General features: G+C 42.4%; 2 protein-coding genes across 2 annotated transcripts in view; both read left to right on the top strand.

Annotated features, from left to right (window-relative positions):
- Window positions 1-27,571, top strand: part of LOC121928461 (opsin-5-like) — an 896,145-nt gene that overhangs the window by 312,390 nt on the left and 556,184 nt on the right. The window lies entirely within an intron of this gene.
- The window catches only part of KLHL14 (kelch like family member 14), a 102,843-nt gene that overhangs the window by 8,508 nt on the left and 66,764 nt on the right, over window positions 1-27,571 (top strand). Inside the window, 1 exon segment of the mRNA XM_042463221.1 lies at window positions 25,180-25,301. Within this exon segment, the coding sequence (XP_042319155.1) occupies window positions 25,180-25,301 (122 nt within the window).

Raw genomic sequence — 27,571 nt, 5'->3', positions numbered from 1 at the left:
AGCACACATACTATCAGTGTGGAAATAAGCACACTGAATTTAGTAGGTTCCATTTAAAGTAATGGGGTGTGGATAGGTAGCATCTGCTGTTGGATACGTATCTTGTTCCTGCTCCATAGAATCATAGAGTTGGAAAAGACCACAAGGGCCATCCAGTCCAACCCCCTGCCATGCAGGAAATCACAATCAAAACATTCCCAACAGATGGCCATCCAGCCTCTGCTTAAAGACTTCCAAAGAAGGAGACTCCACTACACTCCAAGGGAGTGTGTTCCACTGTTGAACAGTCCTTACTGTCAGGAAGTACTTCCTAATGTTGAGGTGGAATCTCTTTTCCTGTAGCTTGCATCCATTGCTCTGGGTCCTAGTCTCTGGAGCAGCAACAAACAATTTTGGTAAGATGTGGTTTTGTTAAAGGAAATTTTGAAAGATTTGACTTAAAACCTCCTTTGAGCCAGAAATACAGTTTGCCCTCAATATCCACAGTCTTACCTTTTGCAGATTTCAGCATCCGTGGATGGCAAGCTCCTGTTGTCACTAATGGTGGTGCATACACATGGCTGTGCTGCCATTGGGGACAGACTCCATTGTCCTCAGTATCAGCATAGGCATGAAGCCGAGCAGACATTAGGGACAACGGGACCTCATCTGAAGTCTCATTGTCCCTAATGGTGGTGCGGCGCATCCATACATTTTGGTATCCATAGTGGGGTCCGGAGTGAATCCCCCATGGATACTGAGTTCCCACTGTACTCTGTACAGTGTTCTTCATTCACCATTAAGCCACCCTGCTCATCACACTCTTTTTCTTATGTATAGATTATGAAATATACATAATTTAGTAGACCTGTATTTGTTGAAGAGCAGCCTTCCATGCTACATGGCAAAACAAGTGTAAAATAGAAGTTTCAAATGTAGGTTCTCTTACGGCATGGGTGGGGTGGGACTGCTGTTTAAAGTGAAGGTAAAGAAAAACAAAGTGAAAACAAAACCTGGCTGAGCACATGTAAATCCCTACATGTTCACCCTTTTAGATCCATGTCAGGTTTTCTTATGACTGATTCTATTATTCCGTATCCAACATATGGCACACTCACAGACATACTAATCTGAAGGCTGTTTTTAAGTACAAAAATATAACTGAAAAAATACCTGCCTTCTGGGGTCAAGTAATATGAGTATGTGATATCACAAGAGATTGTGTGGTGTAACTGATTATTGCAAGCTTGAAAGTGATAATTAGGATTTATTAATTCACCAATGCCATTGTGACCTCATCTCTGTATCTAGGAGATATTGCTAGGAATATCCATAGAACTCAACTGAGTGATCTCTTATACTTATGAATCTCTTATGCTTTCTGTGAAGGGAAATCTGAAATTATTACTGTTGATGTCTACCTACTTGACAAAGTGCATGGACATTTATTTATATGTGTCTCATATATGTGTCGCATGCTTCATCTACTAACATGACACCATCTAAGATCCAATTTTAACCTTTCAAAAACCACATGAGATCTCTTAAGTTGTGATATAGTAAAAATGGGTTCAAAATCCACCAGTGAATAAAATTTTGGTCAGGATTTGAACCTAGATCCAAAGTCAGTATGCTGTTTATATGCTATCTTGCACTGAATCAATTTTATGTTTGTTTGTTTGTTTATATCTGCCCTTTCTTCAGACTTAATTCATTCTTAGCTTTTTATCTCATGGAAAACGTTGACTTATCCACTAACTATTAGCAATAATTGAGCATCTAGCTTTCATGTAAATTGACTTGGTTGGTACACTTTTATGTGTGCAAAACACTATTCCTTGAAAGAGGTATACAATATCTACTTCTGGATGTAATTCAAAGTGGTATACAGATTTCTTTTTAAAATATAAACTTTTTTTAAAAAACACACAGTTATTTAAAAATGCTCTTGGGCAGCCATCCTGCACAAAGGAAGGATGCTTAAGGACCATTGACTTCACTGGGTTAGAGAGCTTAACTTTTGCACAGAATTGCAGCCTAAGTGATTGATAATTTAAATCAGTCCATCCTGCTGGGTAATAGATGCTCCATCTACCACCTGCTGCCATCAGAGTTACTAGGTTAAATATTGTCCCCTGGCCACTGTATTTCCATCTTCAGATAAACCTCAGAATCAAAAGATGCCTACTATAAACAAACAAACACAGCCCTTTTCCTCTAAAGAGGCATTGTCCTTGGCATCAGTTTCTAAGGTTCACCTGCTGAAAGGCATCCACAGAACAAATCTCTTCAGCATGATAATTCCCTAGCCTCACAAGAGCATAGTACACTTCATAGTTTACAAAATTAGTGCAACGTATCACTTCATACTTGACTTGAGCAAATATTCAAAAGAATTGAGGGAACTTCAATAAACAATAACATTTTCTGTCACTAGTTTTTAAACCCAGGATTTCCTTTAGGAAACAAAAAGCATCTCTTGGCTCTGGCATTTGTAGCTGAGTTTTCTGTTAGCATTGAGTCTTTTCAGGAAGATCATGGGTCCCAAGATTCTAGGCAGCATATATCTCTTGCTGTGTCATTGGAAGGGAAATAACTGTTTTAGCTCAAACAAACTCTGCCAAGATTATCAAAGGCAGACCAGTCAGGGGAAGGAATGCAGAAGTAATGCCAGACTCTTCCACCACCACTACCTCTGTGCCAAAATAAATCCTGTCTTAAGTCTCCAAGGAGAAAAGATAACCAGCCTTTACAAAGAAACAAGCATCCTTTTAGTACTCCTATGAGAGTTGATAAACTTAAGAAGGGATTTGGATTGTATGTAACCTATGTAGCATTTGGAACAGAGCAAATGAAGGAGATAAATTAGGTCCACAACATAATTTTCTGACCAAATACCACTTGAAATATCAGAAATGAAACATCACAAGGGACAGAGGAAGGTTGATGTCCTTTAAAACAATTCTGCTGAGAGTGGTGGTCTGTTAATCAGCCCTTAGTGCTGGTCCACAATGGCGGGTTACAGACGGGCAAAAAGGGATGTACTCATGACGTCATGAAGGTAGAGCCTTCAGATGGGCTTTACCTGAATGCCGTCATGAACACGCCCCCCGCACGCCTCAAGCAGGAAGAAGCGGCATTAAAAAGGTGCTGCTTTTTTCCGCTTCTTTTTGATTTGCGGCGTACCTGCGCAGTTCCGTCTGTAAGCTGATGCACCGATACGTCAGAATTGCTACGCCGCAAATATAAGTTGCCGGTTTAAAAGCTCCGTGTCAGCTGCGTCGCATAATGGGTCGGGTTCCCGGGACATGCGTGGTTTGCAGTCAAGCTTTAATTGCAACGTCCGCTGCCATGCAGCTGTGGAAGCTGAGGCACAGCTGCGGTGCATTTTAAGTCTCGTAACCCTAACCCTAGAGCCACTTGTGCGCATGCGTTGCTAGAACCGCGGGAAGTTGTAACTTTTGCTGGCGGATGTTTTGGTTGTAGAAAGTGAAAAGGGAAAGTTTGGGATTTAAAGTGACCCCCTACACACATTCCTGCACCATTTTCACCTGGGAAAGGGCACAGTTCGGCTGCTCCTGGCACAGCTGTGTGGCGGCTCCCCTTTGCCACCAGGCAGGATGGCTCAGCCATCCACCAGCACCCCGAAAAAAAGCAGGGGGATGTCTTGGTCTCATACTGAGATGGCTGACATTATAGCTATATGGTCCCAGAAACTGGAGTAACTGCAGAAACTGGAGCAGTCCTACCTGAATGCTGACACATATTGAGAAGTGGAAGAAGCCATGAGAGCTGCTGCACCGGTACACCAGAATTGCTACGCCGCTAATTTAAGTTGCCCATTTAAAAGCTCCGTCGCATAGTGAGTTGGGGTCTTGGAACATGTGCAGTTTGCAGTCAGGCTTTAATTGCAACGTCCGCTGCCATGCAGCTGTGGAAGCTGAGGCACAGCTGCAGCGCATTTTAAGACTCGTAACCCTAACCCTAACCCTAACCCTAACCCTAGAGCAACATGTACGCATGCGCTGCTTGGAAAGTTTGGACTTTAAAGTGCACCCCTACACACATTCCTCTGCCATTTTCACCTAACAATAAAAAACGCTAAAACTGTAAATATTGACATATGTACAAAGGAGGTGAGGGGAGATGGCAGCGGAGACAGCTGTGGCTGCGCATTGCAGATTCAGCAGGAGCGCGGGGACCAAAGGAGAGGAGGCATCTATGATGCTGCTGACACTGGCAAAGTGCAAACGGACAAGGATGCCAACACCAGCTGATCACCAGCTGGCAGGAGACCACCATTGTTTTAAAGGGGCTTGGGCACTTTAAATGTGCCCATAGGCTTTCTGCCGCCGCTGCTTAGCCCTGCGCAGCTGCGCATTCGCCAGCCGGCAAAGGAAAAAAAAAAAGAGACCCCGGAGCTTGAATGTGCCCAAGACCTTTTGATGCCCTCTAAACTTGCCCCCAAAGGCAAAGGGCAACTAGAGAGGGCCTGGGATCAAGGGGCAGGGAGCACTGACAAGGCACTAGGTCCCATGATGTCCCATAAAGACATCATTTCGCCTCCCAGGGCATGTGTTCCCTCCCAGCCCTATCTACTCTATTCTACCCTTCCTGTTCTCTCCTCCCACCATGCCTGGCTCACTGGTTCCCAAACCAGCCATCTCCAAACTCTGTCCTTCCAGGCGTTTGGACTTCATCTCCCAGAATCCCCAGCCACCTTGCCCTGTGGTCTGGGATTCTGGGACATGAAGTCCAAATGCCTGGAAGGACAGAGTTTGGACATTGCTACCTCACAGCACTCCTGCCTAGCTTTAGACTGCACAGTTGCGCCTAAGCTATCCCATTCACACTCACAGCCACACTGCCGCAGTTGCGCATAATTAACCACACAAATTTTTTTAAAAAATAAACTTTTTAATTTACAATAACAAAACGATTTCTATGTACATATTTACAATCTTTACAAGGGGGAGGGTGAAGGGGGTGGTGAGGGGGATGGCAGAGGGGGCAGGAGAGGGAAGCTGCTTCAGGGAGGGGGAGGAGGCGGTGGGCGGGAAGCCGGCGGAGGATCTCTTGCAGAGTCTCCTCCATGGAGGAGACTCTCTCCGCCGCTGTCCACCTTCTCTCAATGGCAGCGAACCTCCTCTCCGTCCGGTTCTCTTGGGGGGAAAAAAAGAGGATGGTTGGATCACCTTGGAGCCCATCACCCTCTCCCACAGGCAGTTTCTGGGTGCCCCCCACTCCCTTCCCTGGGTTCACTCCACACTTACCTGCTGCCGGGCTTGGAGGACACGATCCAGGGCACTGGCATCGAGGGCCAGTGCCCTGGCTCTCCTGCAGGCGGCGTCGGCCCAGGCTCCTCTTCCTCGGCGGCAGCAACAGCAGCGAGGACTTCAAGCCCTGGAAAAAAGGAAGGAAAGGCCCAAGTTACCATGCTGGCATGGCAGACGAGGGCACAAGTGTCGTGGGGGCTGCAGGCAGGCAACCCCACCCCTCACCCTGGGGAACTACCTGCCGCCAGAGGAGCCTGCTCTGGCTGCGGAGGGGCCACAGCAGCTGGTCCTGGCTGTGGCCCACCCTCGGGGACATCCTCGTCCCCCGAGGATGGTGGAGAGGGCAACCTGGCAGGGTGCCGTCCCTCCCTCCACCTCCGCCTCGGCCGCACGCCTGCAGAAGGGAAGAGGAGGGATGGCATTGGCACCATGCAGGAAGGAGAGGAGGGCAAGGGAAGGGTCAAGGAGGGTAGGACAGGGCATGGCAAGAGCTCTGGCTTACCTGGAGGACGGCGATCTTCCGGTCTGGGCTGATCTCCCCTGATCCACAGGTCCTTCAGCCGCGAGAAGAATGGTGGCTGCCTGTCAACCGGGGGCGCCTCTCCGAAATCCTCAAGGGTTTTGAAGAACGCTGCCTTCAGAGTTTTAAACTTCACTCTACATTGGTGCAGCGTTCTTTGAAACCCTTGGTTTCGGAGGGCACGAGATGCCTCGAGAAAATGCCCCCGGTTGGGCTTGTTGGTGTTAGCCATCACCCTCCTCGCGGCTGCCTGTGGCATCAGGGAGTCCAGGAGGATCCCGACCTCTTCGTCTGTCCAGTAAGCGATTCGGACCGGGACCCTCCTGCGTGGCTCTGCCATGTTGATCGCCGTCCTGGGGTCTTGCACAGTTGCGCACGGGTATATATGGGCACCTGCGGCTCTGGGCCGTTAGGCCAAGGTGGTCCTAGGCCAATGAAAGTTTTCAGAGGAGCAGTTTGAATCTCTCCCCCAATAGATGTCCTCTGGGTGCCCCATTGATACATTCAAATGGGCCATTAGGAAAGCTTGAATTTGAAGGGGATTGATACATTGTCAAAGGGGCAATTGGCAGTTGGAGCTGATGTATCTTTTTGCCCCAGGAAAACAGGCGCCAGGAGACCTTTTGTGTGTGTGTGTTTGTGTGTGTCCCCCTCAGGCACGTGGCAAAACATGCCCACAGCACAGATCAGGAATGATAGGCAGACTCAAACTGTGGATAATGGGATACATTTATTCATGTGCTTATGGTATTACAGTACAATGCACTCTGACATCACAGATGATGGCATAGGAGCCATCCTTCAGATTCTCCTTGTCAGAAAAAAATCTGCCAGGGCATCCCTCACATCCTCCCCTGCTTTCTTCTTCTCTTTCTCTTCAAGGGGGTCATGAGCCACTTCCGAATGGGGTAGGCACAGTCAGCCAGTATCAGGGGCCCGATCTGCTGGCCTGTGATGTTGATGCTGGGGTTCCCTGGCACATAGATGCCAGCCTCCATGGCCTCGTAGATGAGAGAAAGTTTAAAGGGGTTTGGGCGCTTTAAATGCGCACATAGGCTTTCTGCCGCTGCTTAGCGCTGCAGCTGCGCAGCTTTGCATCCGCCAGCCGGCAAAAGAAAAAAAAAGCCGCGGTTTGGGCCGCCCGTGCGGAAGCTGCTTCTCTTTTTGCAGCGTCCTCCGAGGCGGCGGTATGGAAGCTCCGGGTCCGAAACGGACCCAGGTGAGGCGTCTTCACTGCCCCCCGTGTGGAAGCTCCAACACCTGAAGCACGCCCCCGGGGCAGGCCGTCTGGAGGCTCCGCATTCAGCTAAATACACTTCCAAGATGTCCTCCCCTGCCCGTCTGTAACCCGCCTAAGTTTCCAGGGACCTATGTAAATACAGTCGGTTCTCCGTTTTGGTAGGGGTTCTGTTCCAAATCTGCCCTCCACAGAATAGGTCAGGACCTCAACTCCCATTATTGTCGGTGGACATGCACGCAACCATGTTGTTGCAGCCACATGCACAAACCATCTTTGACAATAATGGGGTGGGGCCAACTGTGGTTGTTCCAATCCATTGATGGCTGGCCCTCCAATATGGAGGAGCAATAATAATATTGTAGGGTAATAATATTGACACACTGCAGTTAACAAATTCTCTGACAAAGAAGTTCCTTTTTACAAATTCTTTTTAACCTGACCAGCCCCCACCTCTTTTCTTCCTTCCCTTCTGTCTAGCTGGAATTTTTTTTTTTTTATCAGCATTGGCATTGGGAGGATGGTGAGATGGAGCTAAAAAAATAGAAACTTTTAACTTCAGACCAGCCTGTCTGCAGTAAACAATGCAATAAAACTCGAGTTGGGAAAGGGCACAATTCCACTTTAGTTGATCCTACTGTAGCTTTGTGTGCCTGCTTATGAAAGGCAAGGTAAACAGCAGCTGCCTCCAGAATCCTTTACTGAGCATGTATGGACAGCAAAATAGAGAGAAAACAGGAAAGCAGATTAATCTAGCACACCAGCTCTCCCACTATGTTAAAAATGCATAAATCTATAAATTTCAACAACAGACTAGAAATCATAAGAAAAATGGAAGCTGGAAGAAATCACAGCAAATGCAATAGCAAGTACATTGAGAGAAGGCTGGCCCAGTACCATCAGGGGCTAGCCTGAAGACAGAGGCTCCTCCCTCCCTGTCATCTTTCGGCCTCTGAGGGAGAGACAAGGCTGGCCCAGTTCCATCAGGGGCTAGCCTGAAGAAGGAGGCTCCTCCCTCCCTAACTGTCATCTTTCAGCCTCTGAGGGAGACAGTAGGCTGGCCCAGTTCCATCAGGGGCTAGCCTGAAGACAGAGGCTCCTCCCTCCCTAATTGTCATCTTTCGGCCTCTGAGGGAGAGAGAAGGCTGGCCCAGTTCCATCAGGGGCTAGCCTGAAGAAAGAGACTCCTCCCTCCCTAACTGCCATCTTTCGGCCTCTGAGGGAGAGAGTGGGCTGGCCCAGTACCATCAGGGGCTAGCCTGAAGAAGGAGGCTCCTCCCTCCCTACATCTTTCGGCCATTGAGGGAGAGAGTAGGCTGGCCCAGTTCCATCAGGGGCTAGCCTGAAGAGAAGAGCCCTCCTCGGTCCATCTGCTTTGGTCCAGGCCTCAGAGGGAGAGAAGAATGCTGGACCTGATGCCCTCCCCCCCTCACCATTCCCTCTCCTTTTGTGTCGTTTCTTTAGATTGTAAGCCTGTGGGCAGGGAACGGTCTGGTACCCCACACCCCCCCCCCCCCCCCCCCCCCCCCCCCCCCCCCCCCCCCCCCCCTATTGTAAAAACCGCTCGATTCCCAGTGATTGGGCGTTATATAAAAACCGATTATTATTATTATTATTATTATTACATTTCTATACCGCTTATCAGTGGACTTAAGCACTCCCTAACCAGTTTACAATGTGTAAGCTAATTACCCCCAACAGGCTAGGTACTCATTTTAGCAACCTATGGAAGGATTCAAGGCTGAATGGACCCTGGAACCCTACCTGGGAATGAACCTTGTGGGTGTGAATGGCTGCAGTACCAACATTTAACCACTGCACCACCAGGGCTCCTTCCATCATCCCTGGATGTGTTTTGGAAGAAGCTTTCAGCTGTTCTCTGGAAAGATCAAAGTGTTTTTGGTTGCTTATGCCTGACCTAGTTGTTTAATTTCACAAGTGCATATTGTTAAGTTTTGAGTAAAGGGTTGGCTGAAACATGTTGAGCTGCTTTCCTTTCCTTTCCTTCATTGTGGCGGTGGTGGTGATGTAGGAACCTAACCCTATTCTTTCCATGGATTTTCTACACTGTATTTCTACACTGTAGAAATACAGTTTGACACTACTTTAACTGCCATGGCTCCATCCTGCAGAATTTTGGGAATTGTAGTTTTGTGAGCCACTACAGTGTATTTCTACACTGTTCTACAGTTCTACAGTGTAGAAATACACTGTATAAATACAGTTTGACACCACTTTAACTGCCATGGCTCCATCCTACAGAATTCTGGGAATTGTAGTTTTGTGAGCCACTAGTATTCTTTGGACAAGAATGCTAAAACTACAAATCCCAGGATTCCATAGGATGCCGCTACAGCACTTAAAGTGGTGTCAAACTGCATTATAGATGCTATTTGATACATCTACTAGTGTAGATGCACACCATGTTATTTCTGCCACCAGTACCAGTTTTTTTTTGTTAAAGATGTAAGGATCAGAAACAGATCTACTCTGTTAGTTGGGGTACGCTTCTATACATAAATATGGTAACAGTTCCTGGTATGTGGGGGAGGGGGGGAATACTGGCCTGCAGCATCAGTTAGCTTGAGAAGCATTGCTTGAAATCAGAGCTCCATGTGATGGTGGACTTCAGACACTGAAAAGAGATTGTTACTTTGTGTTTTCCAAGGAACTTTAGTTACCAATTGTACATGCAAATCTGAAGTAAAGTGGTGATGGAAACTAAACCTAACACGAATCTGGATCTTAAATTATTGAGAAAAGGAATATTCAGAGAAAGTTAACATTTGTATATCTAGCACATTGGAATTTTTTAAAAAAAATCTTTAAAAAAAACTGTGATGATAATGGATACAGAAAAGTCTAATGACTCTGCCATTACTGCATCTGCAACAACACAGGCCAGCTGAACTTTTATGAGTGGTTAGGAAGGCACTTCACGAGAACCTTTTAGCTCAAGTTCTCAATAACTCACTGTGACCAGTTTGCATTGTGTTTGCAAGAAAAATTCTTGTATTCATGGTGAGTTAGTTATTACAGTTACTACAAGATCAGTGCTGAGGATAATTGCTTCATTGTCTTATCAGTTTTATTTAGATACCTTTCAGCCTGTTTATCCTGAGAATATGGGCAAGTATTATCAGACCCCTCTCTCAAGCTTGTAAAATGTGGGCTAGACAAGGTAACTGTTATGTGGATTTGTAATTCGTTGACTGGCCAAAGGGTGCTCAATAGTAGCTCCTTCTCATCCTGGAGAGAAGTGACCAGTGGGGTCCCACAGGGTTCTGTCCTGGGCCCAGTGCTATTCAACATCTTTATCAGTCACTTGGATGACAGAATTGGGGGCATACTTATCAAATTTGCAGATGACACCAAATTAGGAGGAGTAGCAAATACCCCAGAGGACAGGATCAAAATTCAAAATGACCTGAATAGACTAGAAAGCTAGGCCAAAGCAAACAAAATGAACTTCAGCATGGAGAAAGGTAAGGTACTGCACTTAGGGCGGAAAAATGAAATGCTCATATATAGGATGGGGGACACCTGGCTGAATGAAACTGGATGAACGAAAGGGATCTAGGAGTCCAAGTAGACCACAAGTTGAACATGAGTCAACAGTGCCATGCGGCAGCTAAAAAGGCCAATACAGTTATAGGCTGCATTAATAAAAGTATAGTGTCTAGATCAAGGGAAGTAATAGTGCCACTCTATTCTGCTTTGGTCAGACCCAACCTGGAATACTGTGTCCAGTTTTGGGCACCACAATTCAAAAAGGATGTTGAGAAAGTGGAGCGTGTGCAAAGGAGAGCAACTAAGATGGTGAAGGATCTGGAAACCATGCCCTACAAGGAACGGCTTAGGGATCTGGGGATGTTTAGCCTGGAGAAGAGAAGGTTAAGAGGTGATATGATAGCCCTGTTTAAATATTTGAAGGGATGTCATATTGAGGAGGGAGCAAGCTTGTTTTCTACTGCTCCAGAGAACAGGACCCGGAATGATGGATGCAAGCTCCAGGAAAAGAGATTCCACCTGAACATTAGGAGGAACTTCCTGACAGTGAGGGCTGTTTGACAGTGGAACACACTCCCTCAGCGTGTAGTAGAGTCTCCTTCCTTGGAAGTCTTTAAACAGAGACTTGATGGCCATCTGTCAGGGATTCTTTGATTGAGAGTTCCTGCATGGCAAGGTTTGGACTGGGTGGCCCTTTTGGCCTCTTCCAACTCTGTGATTCTATGATTCTATGGTAAAGGCTCCCACAGGGGTGAGGGTGTTGAAATTCTTGGCCACAGAGACAATAAACACCTCTGTACAGAAAAATAAGATCCATTTCATCCTCAAGATGGCAATACTCTAATCTCTATTGAAGAAATGTAGTTTTGATCAGTGCATCTTAGCAATTGTATTATCTAGTCTCCAGTTTTGTTTTAAGCAAGTTTCTGGAGAGGTCAGTAGCTTCTCAACTCCATGCAATCTTGGAAGAAACAGGTTATTTGAATCTAGATCTTCAACAGGTTTGGGAAGAAAAACAGCCTTTGGTAGCTCAAGTAGATTACATGTGCTGTGGACTGGTGGTGGGAATGCAATCCTCTTGGTCTTGTTGGATGTCTCAGTGCCTTTTGACACTATTGAGAAGCATGATGTTATGACATTAATAAGAGGTACAGTATTATGGTGGCTCTAGTCCTGGCTGGTTGGCCATCACAAAAGATGGTGTTCTGTACATTCTGTTCAGTAACCTTTGATTTGTGAAATACCTCAAGATTTAATCTTTTCTCTCTATATATGAAGCCACTGGAGCCATCTGGAAGTTTAAGCTGCATGTCTCAGTATGATGAGGACATATGCCTCCCTATTCTACACCTAATACAAAGGAGACTGTGGCCTGTTACAGACATGCCAAAATAAAGCTGCTTCGAGTCACTTTGGAGGTATGGTATTTCAGTGATGCATGCGTCCTAAGAGTCCAAAAACCACACCAAAGCTGCACTGCAGTCCTTAGGACTGGAGTGTGCCTTTGGTGTGGCTTTTGGAATCTTAGGATGCATGCATCATTGAAATACCATACCTCCAAAGTGACTCGAAGCAGCTTTATTTTGGCCTGTCTGTAACAGGCCTGTGAATATCTGAATGCCAACCCTGTTCTCCCACTACACACAATGTAAATTGAATGTCCCATTAACCTCTTCTGCATCTAGCCTGGGTTTTCCAAACTAAGGATTATGAAAGCTTTGTGACTTGGTTACCATGTAACCTGAAGTGAAACTTTAATCCGATGCAATACAGTGGGACTATGGAGGCAAGGAATGTGAAATTAGTCTTAATATTTTCATGAGATGCTTATTTGAAAGCAGTCAAGAAATTACTTTTGACTGGTTATCAGTGATGCCCCACAGACACTCACAAAAGCATCTACTTTTGTCTATTTTACCCCAAATGGGAAGCACCTAATTGTAATGATAAGCTAAGATTCTGTAAGGGGAATGCAGAGGTTCATGCCAAAGTATATTTATTCTGTTGCCCTGAGGAAAAAAGATGGTGACTCAGAAGGCTGAGGAAGAACAGATGTGATTCATAATTCAATCCAATGGAAAAAATGTAATAATCAGTGGAATGACACTATCTGTGAGCTTTGAAAGAGAGAATATGTATTAAATTCCAGTGGACTACAATACCAGAGTCCTGTACAAAATAAATGTGACTGAAGTATGTTCATATTATGAGCTACATGGATTTGATAAAGAAGACAACTACAGTTGGTGCACTATATCTTGCATGGTGAGCAGCTTCTATGTGAGGGATTTAGTGAATCATTAGGAGTTCAGTTCCAGACATTAAAGCTGAAATTCCCAAAATAGGTTCATTACTTTGGATAGCTCTTTAAAAGTCAACCTACAGCAGATTCACTGCACCCCTGACATAGGAACCACTAGTGGTCAAAGAGCCTATATACCCTGTCTAGTTTTTTGATATACAGTATCTTGAAAAACCATTTGAGGGAGGTAGATATGAAAATGAAAAAAGAAGTAGTTCTGTAGATAGCTAGGAGTTGGGTTCTCCTCATAAGGGAAAATACTGCAAAAGGCATAGTTCATGTGAGAAGAAACAAGATAGACAGAAGAAGCAATATAGAAGCAAACTCCATAAGGCATGCAAATGCACATAAAGATCTGTTCAAGTTGCTTTTGTAAATGATAGGAAGACTAAGAAGGCTAAAGTGTTGACCAGAGAAAGGATTCTTCAATTTTTCATCCATTGTGTATGTGTATGTATGCATGCTTGCACCCCTCCAACAGCTACATTGCTTCTGGAAGGATTCCAGGTGTATATAAGGCAGCCTCACTTAGAAAAAACTTTTCTGGGGGTTATTAGGGTGGAAGAACAGCCAGTGATTAATTGGTTAAGTAATCCCTGACCATTTTTCTACTTAGATTAGCAGGCTCCCAAGGCTGCCCTTCATTTAAATCAAGGATAAAACATTTGACATTGTTACACACATATGCCTGTAATATGTGGCTTTCATAGAGAAACCCTACAGAAATTTTTAAGCATTTCTATAAACCTATAGGAATTTTAAGCATTTAAAAATGTTACAAAAGAACGTGAGAATAAAGACTAGCATGACCAGACTGATATTAAGAACAATTATTTTGGTCAGGAATTTAAAATTCACGAATAAAAAGGAAAGTAAACAGTAAAATACGGTGTGGCCACCAAGAAGGAGACTGGATAAACAGAATACTTTGGGATGCCCCAAAGATCAACAAGTGAAAACATTGTGACATTATTCTGTCTTCCTTAATCTTTTTTTTTTTTAAGAAAACCCCTTTTGGTTGTATGCACATATAAAGAAAAGAAGCCTAGAAAGCAGAAGCATAGGAGAGTTACAAATAGAAATTTGGACCATCTGGCCTCTTAATCTTCTATGAATAAAGCAAGGGAAATTCATGATAAAATCCATCATAACCTGGTGGTTTAAGTGTTGAACTAGGAATCCAGGAGATCAGAGTTTCAATCCCTGCTCAGCTATGGAAACCCACTGAATGACCTTGGGCAAGTAACACTCTCTCAGCCTCATGGAACAATAGCAAACCTCATTTAAACAAATCTTGCCACAAAAAAACCCCTGCGATAGATTTGCTGTAGGGTCATCATAAATCGGAAATTATCTGAAAGAACACAGCAACAATGGGAAAGGTATAAATGATGCATGTTTAATTATAGAAACAGAGAGGACAATGTGTGTCCTTCAAAAGGAGGAAAAGGAAAATTAGGACTTCAAAACAGCCTTTAACACTCCTTAGTCATTGGGCTGTTTTGATAATCAAGCCTCAGTTTTTAAAGTATATATTTTGAAATTTTGCATGAAGTCCTGAGACGTAGTGAACTTCTGAATCCTGAATGTTTTTAGAAGCATTGCACATAGGAGATACATCACTTGTTAAATTTTTGCTTTTACATTGTTGTTATGTGCCTTCAAGTCATTTCCAGCTTATGGTGACCCAAATCATGGGGATGTCTTGGCAAGTTTTTTCTGAGGGGATTTGCCATTGCTGTCCGCTGAGGCTGAAATAATGTGACTTGCACAAGGTCACCCAGTGAGTATCCATAGAATCATACAATCATACAATCGTAGAGCTGGAAGAGACCACAAGGGCCATCCAGTCCAACCCCCTGCCATGCAAGAACTCCCAATCAAAGCATCCCCAACAGATAGCCATCAAGCCTCTGTTTAAAGGCCTCCAGGGAAGGAGACTCCACTACACTCTGAGGGAGTGTGTTCCACAGTCAAACAGCCCTTACTATCAGAAAGTTCCTCCTAATGTTGACGTGGAATCTCTTTTCCTGTAGCTTGCATCCATTGTTCCAGGTCCTGTTCTCTGGAACAGCAGAAAACAAGCTTGCTCCCTCCTCAGCATGACATCCCTTCAAATATTTAAGCAAGGCTATCATATCACCTCTTAACCTTCTCTTCTCCAGGCTAAACATCCCAGCTCCCTGAGTTGTTCCTCGTAGGGCATGGTTTCCAGACCCTTCACCATTTTAGTCGCCCTCCTTTGGACACGCTCCAGTTTCTCAACATCCTTTTTGAATTGTGGTGCCCAGAACCGGACACATTATTCTAGGTGGGGCCTGACTGACCAAAGCAGAATAGAGTGGCACTATTACTTCCCTTGATCTAGACACTATACTTTTTATTGATGCAATCTACAATTGCATTGGCCTTTTTAGCTACCTCATTTTCAACTTGTGGTCTACTTGGACTCCTAGATCCTTTTCATTCATCCAGTTTCATTCAGCCAGGTGTCCCCCATACTATATATGAGCATTTCATTTTTTCCACCCTAAGTGCAGTACCTTACATTTCTCCATGCTGAATTTCATTTTGTTAGCTTTGGCCTAGCTTTCTAGTCTATTCAGGTCATTTTGAATTTTGATCCTGTCCTCTGGGGTATTTACTACTACTCCTAATTTGGTGTCATCTGCAAATTTGATAAGTATGCCCCCAATTCTGTCATCCAAGTGACTGATAAAGATGTTGAATAGCACTGGTCCTAGGACAGAGCCTTGTGGGACCCCACTGGTCACTTCTCCCCTGGATGAAAAGGAGCCATTGTTGAGCACCCTTTGGGTTCAGCCGGTCAACCAGTTAAAAATCCATGTAACAGTTACCTTTTCTAGTCCACATTTTACAAGCTTCTTTGCAAGAATGTCATGGGGAACCTTGTCAAAGACCTTACTGAAATCAAGATATACTATATCCACAACATTCCCTTCATCTACCAAGCTGGTCATTTTATGAAAAAAAGAGATTAGTTTTGTCTGGCATGACTTGTTTCTCTGAAACCCATGTTGACTTTTTGTGATTATGGAATTGCCTTCTAGATGTTCACAGATTCTTTGTTTAATGATCTGCTCTGGTACTGATCTTTCCTGGTACTGATGTCAGACTAACTGGACGATAATTGTTGGGATCCTCTTTTTTCCTTTTTTGAAGATGGGGACAACATTTGCCCTCCTCCAGTCTTTTGGGACTTCTCCTGTTCTCCAGGAGTTCTCAAAGATTATTGCCAATGGCTCCGATATTACATTCATCTGTTCTTTTAATACTCTTGGATGTAATTCATCAGGTCCTGGAGGCTTATATTCATTTAGATTAGCCAGATATTCCTGTACTATCTCTTTACTTGTTCTCTGCTGAACCAGGATCCAAACCATGGTTGTCAGATTCATAGTCCAAAACTCAAACCACTGCACCACACTGGGTCTGTCTGTTTTTACATACAGTGTACTGTAATTTTAATGGAAGCAATACTCATCTATAGGCTGATTTAGAAGATACTATAAATAGTCTTAGCACTCCAAAAAGCCTCCAGTTCCTTCACCTTTACTTACCATCACTACCATTATGAAAGTCTGGATAGTATGAACTACAGATTATTCCCCCCCCCCCAACTGTCTCCAGCTATTATCCTGCTATTAGCTTGAAAAAAGAAAAGGCTGTTTTTCTGTAGGTATGCTGGAGGAGCAACTTTTATCTCTAATCAGAGATTAATGATTAGACACAAGAGGCAGGATCCTGAACTAAGGGCTACACAATGGCACCTCTTCCTAAAGCAGTCAGCTGGGGGTTCCAGCTCCACCACTGATGCAAATAAAATCTTCCCCCAGAGTGATTATTAATGAGAGAGAAGGTGCCATAGAAAAGCAGTAATTTTTTTCAAAGCATAAAGCATGCAGTATTGTTTGTCGTTGTTGATCATAGGTAAGAGCTGTTGCCAGGACCATGCTGCATGAAAAGCTGCCTTTCTGTAGCATTAAACTGGGGGAAATCCTAAATGTTATCAATGAACAGTTACTGAAGATAAGAGATGAGGTTTTCAGCTCAGACCTACAATGCCTCATCCCTTCTGTAAAACGTGATATTGCTATAATTGTATTCATAATCCTGTTTTTAAACATTATAGAAATAATCCAGATAATAGTTGGACTCTGTTTGAGAACAAATGGGTTTATAGGGGGGAAAAGAAAATGCTAAAATTACCCATTTTGATTTTTTAAGTAATACAGTTTGTAAGAGGATTTTTTTTCATCCAATAATTTTCATTTCAGTTTCAAGATAAGTCATGTTTTAGAAAAAAATCAGCTTTCTACATTAATTCTTTGGCAATGGAGAATTAATCATGTCCTTTAGATAGAAGAGCTGGTTCATGCTGTCCCTTCCAGGCTTTTCTGTTATGTTCATGGCTATGCTTTGCTTAATGTGGAGACTGTTCATGTGAACCATTAGTTGCAATAGGCTAATAACCTGCAGTAGTCTTCTGCTCTTTCCATGATGGCAGTTGCACTGTTTCAGTCACCTGCTGTTACAGAAATAGCAGCAGCTAAATATACAGTACTTAATTAGAGGCACCAGATCACACAAACAGTGCCTCTGCAGGAGCATGTCCTGAATGGGAGACTGATGGCAGATCTACACTTTCCCAAGATGATCACTATGTGAGCTGCCATCATGATGCAAAAGACAGATATTACTTTTTCTTTTTTTCTTCTTTCTTCTTTCTATAGATTTATACTCCGACTTTCAATACTGGTTTTGATTTGTCTGTTGTTGGTGAAATTTCTAAAATAGCTTAGCTTCAGGCTTGTAGTGCAAACCAAAACCATAAAACATTTTGGCAGAACAGGATGGAAATTCAAGGCATCAATTAGTGAGACTTTTTTTCTCTGAATGGAACTACCATATGCATGCATTGTTTGCTTCCTTTTACAGTTCTTCTTTGCTATCTGAATTATTTTGTTAATCCAAACTCCTTTCTCCAAATTCTTCTCACAAAGGTTGAATATACAAACCAGCCCCTCACAAAAACAAATTAGTCAGCTCTTCAAACTGTGTGAAACAAATATCTAGGTTAAGTTGTTTAATTTTCACCATATATCCATTTGCAGAATCTAGAATTCCCATCTCTCAGGGCCATTTTATACACCATATGGAAGGCATATCAAGGTTCGCCACTGAATGTACTTGTTACAGGGAGTTGTAGCCAAGGATGGACCCTAAACAGAAACACACATATGATGAATTTATTTCAAACATGCTTGTGACATTCATTGTTTGTGTTCTTAGGTGAATATTTAAAATATTGGGATATATGCTTTTTTTAAAAATACAACTTATGTAGTAGGTCTGATTGGTGACTTTTATAGAGGTTTAAGTTTGGACAGCTATACCAGTGCTACACAATTGAGAACTGTTGAGGTCCACGTTATCAAATATGGACTCAATTAGAATTTAATAAATTTGGAAGAGATACTGTTCTGGCGTATAAGACTACTTTTTAATCCAGGAAAATCTTCTCAAAAGTCAGGGGTCATCTTATACGCCGGATGTCATCTTAAAGGGCAGTTGCTGAAACTTCCGACCCAGACTGGAGAATTTGCGGCACCGCATATGGTGGGGGGAGCTCAAAAATGGCTGCGGCTGCATCCCCACCATATGTGGTGACCGTATGAAAGCAGCAAGGGCAGTGCTGTACAAGTATGGTAAAAGAAAATCCACTCACCAGGATTCGTATAAAGAAGTGACTTAACATAGTCCTGATGACGAAGTGAGGGGGCGCCTCACCAGGAAGGTGTAAGTGAAGGGTGGAGCAAGCCTTTGTTGGCAGAGGCCTGTGACCTCACTGGAATGGAGACACACTGGATTGCAAAAGAGGGATGCCTGTTGAGATGCAAATGGACTTTAAATTTCCTGGACTTTAAAAATCTACCTATTGCTGCATGGCCAAAAGGAGGAGCAGCCTGCCTGCAAAAGATATCCCCCTCCCGGCATACCATCTTTACTAAGAACTGAAACAACATGCAGGCATCTAACACCTCCAATTGTTCCCCCCCCCCCTCCTGTTTGGTTTGTAACATCTTGCCTGATGAAGAAGCTCATGAAGCTTCAAAACTATGCTACTTCTGTTTCTTTTCTTTTAAAAAAATATATTAATACAACACATAACCCAACAAGACATCACATAGTTACTTCTCAACATACAAAATTTGCATACAAATTATTTAGACAGACACACTAAAACTACACTAAACATTAAAAACATACAAACATTCATTCTATACTTCCTCCTATGGCTCTTATTGTTGAATTATTTTTCCATTTTTAATTTCTGTCTAAACCTACTACAAAAGTACTGTAGTTCTGTTTCTAATTTCTATTGCATTATAAGTAGAGTCATGTTGTTGTTGTTCTTGTTGTTGTTACTGTTGTTGTGTGCCTTCAAGTCATTTCCAATTTATGGCAACCAAGGATATTATCACACCGCCAATTCCCGCCAGGATAGATGCAGGTTGTATCCATAACAGACAGATCTTATCCCGCAGCCCCATGACCAGGTGGTAGGCAGCCCATATCCAGTTCAGGCTTCTCCCTCAGCCTTTCAAGAATGGGATGCGGGAGAAATGCTGGTTGGATATGGGCTGCCTATTGTCCAGTACAGGGTTGTCTGATAAGATCCGTCTGTTACGGTTAAAATCTGCATCTATCCCAGTGGGGAATTGGCGGTGTGATAATCTCCAAACTTGTCACTGTGTTTTCTTTGCAAGTTTCTCCAGAGGGAGTTTGCCATTGCCATCCTCTGAAACTGAAAGAGTGTGAGTTGCCCAAGGTCACCCAGGGGGTTTCATGGCTCAATGGGGATTCAAACCCTGGTTAGAGGTGCTACAAGAACCTTTTGCATACTGATCGAGACTAACACAACTATTTCTTTGGATCTTACCATTGTGTGGTAGTGTATAAGCTTTTAGAAGTTCCTAACCTGAGCAAAATTACAGAGCAAATTAACTCATCTCCCTACACATGATAGAATCTGTTGTTTCATGTAAAATTCTTTTCAAACTCCTAGCTGACCTTTGGAACATAGAATTGACCCATGTGATTGGCTCTATAGCTCCTAGCAAATGTCTCCCACAATGGTCAGAGGTCAATTCTCTCCCTCTTATGCCAGAGTAATTTGAGTAATGAAGCATAGCTCAGGATGAGTCCAGCTAAGCATAAATTAATGTAACCTCCTTCAGCCTATTATATTCTAGATGAGCTGGATTATAACTCCCATTATTCCCAGTTACTGTAGCTGGGGTGTGGACAAAATACTGGAATGTGTGCAGACCTAATGCCAATACAGTACTATTATTTTCTCTTGGCTTTTTTACACGATACTACCTAGCAGAGATGGGAAAGAGGGCTGATTGGTTGGATCTAGGAGATGGTGAATGACTTGTTTAGAGAGAGGGCTATGAAATTCTCTCTGGACTTGGACGACTTTTGAGTAGTGGCTCAACTCCAAATATTCTTGACTTATATGCATGATCAATGCTCATTTCAATTTCAGTTTGCCTTCTGCCTGGCTTTAACCTTCCTTGGTAGCTCTAGTAAACCATATTTGCTGGGTGCAAAACAGGAAATGTGAATTCAAATACCTCTAGACTTCTAGGGAACTTTTGATACCATTGACTGAGGTTCTTTTTGTACAGCTTGACTACAATGGAAGTTGGGGGCATTGCCTTCCATCGGCTTCACAACTACCTAGAGGACATCAGCATGAGAAGAATTCCATCTTATTCCCCATGCTGTTCAACATTTAACTGAAATTACTGAGTAGAGTTAGTGGGAAATTTCAAGAATGGTATTATCTATATGCTTGCAGAAAGCAGTTTACAATGTAGTTTTTCTTTTTTTATTTATTTAATAAAAAACATTTTTTAAAAGATCCAGGATGACCTGTATGGTGCCTGAACTTTGTAGTGGACTGGACAAGGAGGAATAAGCTGAAGCTCAGTTCAAAACCATTGGCAGATAATATTGTATGGCCATAAAGCCTGTATTTGGTCTGTTCTAGGTGTCAGAATCCATGGGCATGGTTCTGTCATGATTGGTGTGATTTATTGGAAAGGATGTATGTATTGAATATTGAAGTGCATTGAATACTGAATTATATGCATGAATCATGTATGGATCATGTACTGTATATGGGAAGTAGCAGAATTGGCAAATGGCAGGGGGGGACATGTGGCAAGCAGAGTGAAGGGGTTTAGGGTTTTATGACGCTGTCCTTCCTGCAACAATCCTGGTGTGTAGAAGAAGAAAAGGCTCTTGGAATTTGCTTTGATCGGGATCAAAGGGTGCCAATAACCAGAAAGGGTAGGCTGAATAGTTTGAATTCTAATGCTATGGTATGGGGAAGGGCCCCTCAGTTTTGGCAAAAACACTCTACTGGTGATTTCTGTCCTGATGTCTGGAATAAAAGTCTTTTGTTTTCTGTCACACTAAGATGTTTCCCTGGTTATTGGGAACTGAGTCCACTGGTTCTGACACTGGATAGCGTTGTACTTTCCCTTCACAGCTTAGTGTCCAGCTTCCATTGTGAATGCCCAATGGCATCTCTAGCATAAAATGGTGCCAAGCTTTAGTGAGTCCTCAGAAAGGTGGCCTTAGTGAGCCACGGTCCACTCCCTGCTCATGCTACTACGGACCACCATCAGAGCTCCCGGCATAGCATCTAAGGTAAGTAATTGGCTGGCAATGTCAGCAGACAGTGCAGTGCTGCATCATGATTTTAACGACAAGTGCACCAGGTAGAGCTGCCAATGGTGCCAAGGCTGGCAATGGGTCCTTCTTAGTTCCAGGATTCCTTGCAGGTGCCTAACCATGCCAGTCTCTGTTATTAGTCCTACTTCTTTTCCAACTCTGGTTGGCACACCAGTTGCACCCTTTCTTGAATAACTAGCCCCACCATAGTTGTTCATATCTTGTTGACATACAGATCAGACTATTATGATGCTTTATGCATGGATCTCCCTGTAGAAATTGTCTGGAAGCCAACTGGTCAGAGTAACTGTGAGCTGCTTTGTTGGACATATCTTGGTAATAATGAAAGAGTGTTACTGTCTTTCTTTTATTTTCTCTCTTTCTTTCGTGTGTGTGTGTGTGTGTGTGTGTGTGTGTGTGGAATTTCAAGTGGAAGTTTTAGCCCTACAAAGTCTCAGGCCACCAAGTATGGTGACCTAGATAATTTTGCCTGTAACTGAAGTGGAATTTGAATCCGACATTCAGAGATCATTGGTAAAATTAGCTTTACAGTATACCTACAGCAACAGTTCTGTTCCTACATGCTTACTCAGAAACAGGTTGCATTTGTTTTCAATGTAAACTAATTTATGTGTATTCTTAGAATTTGTGCTGTCCAGGGGGACTGTATGGCAATGGACATTGGGCTCAGAGTTTACCCCTCTCTTCTTATTTTCTATTCCCTAATGAATAGGCGATTGGTTCAACTTTTAGCTTATACTGGAGGACTATCCATGCACATCCTTGAAGTGCTCATGCTGGACCCAAGTATATACTGCCTGTTATCACTATTTGGATACTTTCAAAGCAAAATAGCATCATTCATCCTGCACCTAAGACAAGTGAACTTTTATTGTTCTTTGTTTCTTCCCAGTGCTATGAGGCTTGAAGAGGGTTATTTAGATGAGACTGAAATGCAAAAACTAATAAGAAATTGAAATAAGCTTCTTTATTGGCCAACCTTATCGTGGTTTTTAGAATTTTAAAGTACAGTTGAAGTTGATTGTGATAGAAATAGAACATGCTACACAAGGGGGTTGGAATAAACAATTTACTCTCTTATTAAGGATGACCATGCTTAACTGACTTATGGCTTAACATTGTTCAATCTCTTGTTATGTGTTCAGTCGACCTTAACGCAAATGAAAAAATGGTTTATTCTACTCCTTTTCTGGGAACATTGGGAAGAATGAAGTATATGAAGATTTTCATATATATGTCATGAGTCTAAAGGGAACTCATGCTGACAGTTACTGTGAGACTGATTCCAAACGTATGGGTCAAAGTGATCTCAAATCTGAATTTGCTAATTTTGTTAGTGCCTGCTGCTGTAGCTATTCTGTCTGCTTACTTTCAAAACAGATTGTAACCATTATTGCATTGTAAGAGGCAGTCTTAGTATGATAGATGAAGATAACTGGAAAAGAAACTAAGATCAAGTGCCCTTCCTAGTTTCATGTGAATGTACACAGAAGCAGTCAACACCTTCATAGCTATTATTCCATTTCTTTTTGTAAAGAAAAAGAAGAGTTTCTCCTGCTGTAGTCTGTATTCTGCCAGAAGCATTGAGGGTAGAAGGGAAGGAGCCCCCTCCTCAAAGACTGTTCCAAGCCTCAATAAAGGGGAGTTTCCCCACTACTAACCATCAGGTAGCATAAGCAGCAAGGATATGCAACACTGCTGGATAAGAGATCCTGTGGGCTTAGTCTTGACATCCAATTCAGTATATGCATCCAGTGCATTTCTGGCTTGATAGGTATAGATAAAAAGCACTCCTAGGCACAAGGGGTACATATGTTCTGTGGTACACATTCATATAGTAATCTGTCATAAACTGGGCCTCAGTTATGGTCTACGTGCCAAACATTTTAGCTCCCTCTTTGCATTTTGTAGAGTTTTGACAGATTTCTGATTAAGCACTCTTCAATAGTTTTCATTTGTTTTAGCAACAATCTTTAATACCCTAATTGTATACAAGCAATTCCACACTTATTTGAGTTTAGTTTCTGTGGATATTTTAAGTAAGTTTTTACATTACTAATATACTTGTAAATTAATATGTGGAGCAGATACTCCTCAATAATACAAGCTTTAAAAAAAATTGCACGTGGACATTAGTGATAAAGCTCCCTCTACTGGAGTGCTTTTTATTAATAAGAGTATTTGCATCAGTATTGGTCTCTCAAGTGTACCTTAACAGTTCTGTAATGATGTGGATTGTTTTTTGATTGACAGAATAAAAAAAATACAGACTAACCCCAGTAATACCAAGTGGTTCTGCAACAAGAAAACTGAAATGATGTGGTGACACATTATATTGGACACATTGTTTATCTATAGCATGTGTTTGAGTTATAATTTCACATCACAATAGAAGGAATTGTCTTCTTCCCTATTTAGATATGTGTCATTTTCTTGGCTTTGTGTAACTGATACATATGCTGTTATATGTAAAATGACTATTAAAGCATCACTGCTCATCTAAGGGCCTAGGTCTTCTCTCCCTTCTTCTCTTGAAATTGTGTCAAAGCCATTAGAGTTACCAAGTAATGTGCATTCATCAGGTATAGTGATGGAGGCCAGGGTGCATATTATAGCTTTTACTGCATATGAGACATTGCAGTCCTGTTCCTAAGAACTGCCAGGCAGATTGGGAATCACGGTCACGGTTAATAGCAACGAATTGCCAGCTCTTGATGGGTGGGTAGTCACTCTTTTCAGCGGCTGCCCCCTGGGGGAGAAGGTAGAAAAACAGAGGGAGGGAATTAGAGTGACTTTGCACACTTGAGCAAGTTCATGCTGCTGGATCAGTGGCAAGCATTGGCAGGGCTCCACTCTGGGGAGGCTCACAACAACATCACAGTCTCATTTTTACCAATTGGTGTTGCTATAGCCAGTGGTGCTCAGAGGGAGAGCAGAGAAAGGAGGGGCTGTGGAGGAGGAGGAGGAGGAGGGAATCCGGGAGACTGGGCTAAATTAAACATCAAAAAAGTGTTGTGTAACAAAGTAGAGTTCACTGTCTAACTATCAGCAAAGTGCTGTTAATTGTACAGACATATTAGAACTAAAGGTTTTAATGTGTGATTAAAGATTTGGCTGACAAACTGCCTGCATAACCTTAATTTTTTCAAGGTTCTTTGGGTGTAGAATAGCTTATAATAATGATTTTGACTAATACGATTTTTGACATGCAACCTTAATGCTTAACCTTAGTACAACTCCAGAGCATTTCATGTGTATTCAGCTGTAAAGAGTGATGATTTAAAGGGATAATATGAGAAAAAGGTCATTCTAGAATGAACCTTTAACAAATTGCATAAAGGAAACTTATTATTCCACAAGTAGAAGGCTATGCAGCTTTTCTGATTATTTTTTTCTGCTTGATTCAAAAAATTGTTGAGACATAGTAAGGAAAAGAAACAAAAAAAGAATGAAATAGAAAACTGCAAGCAGTGAACATTCTTGCAATGGTTATGATTTTGTTGCTACTAAAAATACACTCCAATAATGTGGTTATTCATCTTCTCTTTTCTTTTGGGTGAAGAATTCGCTCCAACAAGAAAATGCTTTTATTGGTTGGAGGACTGCCTCCTGGACCTGACCGGCTACCTAGCAATTTGGTTCAGTATTATGATGATGAAAAGAAGACGTGGAAAATACTGACAAGTAAGCAATTTATTTTATGTTGAGTTACCTTGATGAATTTTAAAACATGGCTAATCAAATTAGACACTTTATCGATTTGCTTCCCCACGGAGATTTGATTATATATTACAGAGGATTCACAACAGAGGAATAAATTGAGATTGTGGAAGATGGTACTTTCACAATGGAGTACGGCTAAATTAAAAGTGGCTTAAAATCATTTAGTAAGTTTTTAAATGCAAACTTGCTAACTTTTCTTAAATTAACCTCCTTCCTCCTTTAGATACTGTGGGTTTTTTTAATGCTGTCCATATTATATGTTGCAAACCACAGAGCAGCCAAAGTGAAATACAAGTCCAATTGTCTTCAGTGGGAGAGTTTAGCATGTGTTTCAATCACCATCACTGAGACTGAGAAGATTCAGAGGTGTTTAACTTTGGCTAGATTGTGTCCATTTTATATTGTACTTTAGAATTCAGAGATACTGTGTATTGTATTGTATTATATTTTATTGTATTGCATTGTATAATCTTTCCCCTTTTGTGTTATATTTATTGTGATGTCCACAATCCCCCACCCCCACCCCAGTTTCTCTCAGCACTCACTGACATATCCAGGTATCAGAGGCTTGTGTTAGCTAAGATATATAAACTGTGTTGCTAGCCTTTCTATTCAGATTTTTTATCAACTGCTTTCTTAAAGGACAACTTTGTTTTACAAGCATTTTATCTTGAGATTTGAGCTTTGGAACATATTGTTATATTGGTTACGGTTTCTAATCTAACTTGATCATGGAATCAAATAATCTTTTTCCTCCCCTTTTCAGTGCAGCAGTGTGTGCATATACTAGTCCCCTTGTGGGAGACTAGCTGCATTGGTCAATAAAACTAAATTTTTAACTGTCAGAATTGCCTAAAGCTCTTCAGATAAAATTATAAATGAGCAATTTTGATCCATAAATCAAAGCCATACTTTAAAACCTAGACAACTGCTGAAACTCAGATTTTCTAATATAAATGCTTTTTCCTTGGCAGCCCCATCCTAAGAGGCCACTTTACCTGCAGTGGTGCAAACAGAAGTTTTCAAAAAATGTGCCACAGAGGGAACAGCACATAGCACCAGTTGTTGTTAATGTACAAAGCTGTACTTATGACACCAAAGTGTCATAAGTATAGTGACATACAAAGTGATGAATGGCTTTGATGTTTATTTGCCCAGTATCTAAGAAAACCATCTTTTCTTCCCATATTCAAAGCCTTTCCATAGGATAATATTTAATTGCAAGCCAAATACAGTCGGCCCTTCTTATACACAGATTTTTTATACACGGATTTAAGCATACACGGTTTGAAAATGTTCCAAAAAAGTATAAATTTACCTTGATGTTCCATTTTTTATTAGGGACACCATTTTGCTATGTCATTATACTTAATGGGACTTGAGCATACACGGATTTTGTTATACACGGGGGATCTTGGAACCAAACCCCAGCGTATAACAAGGATCCACTGTATGAGGTAGATACTGTATTTCTGCAATGTGATTTTGCCAGTAAAAACTTCACAGGCTTTTGAGTCACAGGCTTTACATTTCATTCCAATTTGCAACATGCCAGTTCTGATTTTCAGTATTTATTTCTGTTGTTCTACTTTTTTCTTTAGGTTGAGTATGTGCAAAGGTGAGCAGGGATAAAAAGAAGGACATTGGTCAGGTACAGCTTCAGATATTGATCAAGGCTGTTGTTGTTGTGCGCCTTCAAGTAGTTTCTCACTTATGGTGACCATAAGGCAAACCTATCATGGGGTTTTCTTGGTAAGATTTGTTCAGATGGTTTTGCCTTTGCCATCTGTGGGTGGGGCATTAACTCCCTGAGACATGGTTTCAGCACACGTGCAACTGTGCAAACTTTCGGCTCAGAAGAAACACACTAGCCATTCTCGAACGTTCCAAACCTTACTTTAACTACAACTATTACAACTTCCACCACCCTTTTCCGTGTTCCCTACCTTCGGTTGTGCCACCAAAGCTACTTCGAGTGTTCACAGTATCTCTCTCAATTATTCTGCGGGTCACTGGTTATGGCCTCTGACCGACTTCCCCCCATACACTTCTCCAAATGCTCCAGCTCCGCCTTTTTCTTCAGCTCCGGTCCAGGCCGCTGCTCCCACTGATCACTGCATGGGTCTCACCACTCGCCCTCCAGAGTCTCCTTTGACTCTCTCCGCCAGTTCCCCTTATTGGGGTATCTAAAGTCTCCCTCTCTTCTGAGGTCAGGTAAAACCACCTCTACA

The sequence above is a fragment of the Sceloporus undulatus genome, chromosome 4, assembly GCF_019175285.1.
Source record: "Sceloporus undulatus isolate JIND9_A2432 ecotype Alabama chromosome 4, SceUnd_v1.1, whole genome shotgun sequence".
Taxonomy (NCBI): Eukaryota; Metazoa; Chordata; class Lepidosauria; order Squamata; family Phrynosomatidae; genus Sceloporus; species Sceloporus undulatus.
The sequence above is the reverse complement of the archived record's forward strand: the minus strand, read 5'-3'. Positions and strand labels throughout refer to the sequence as shown.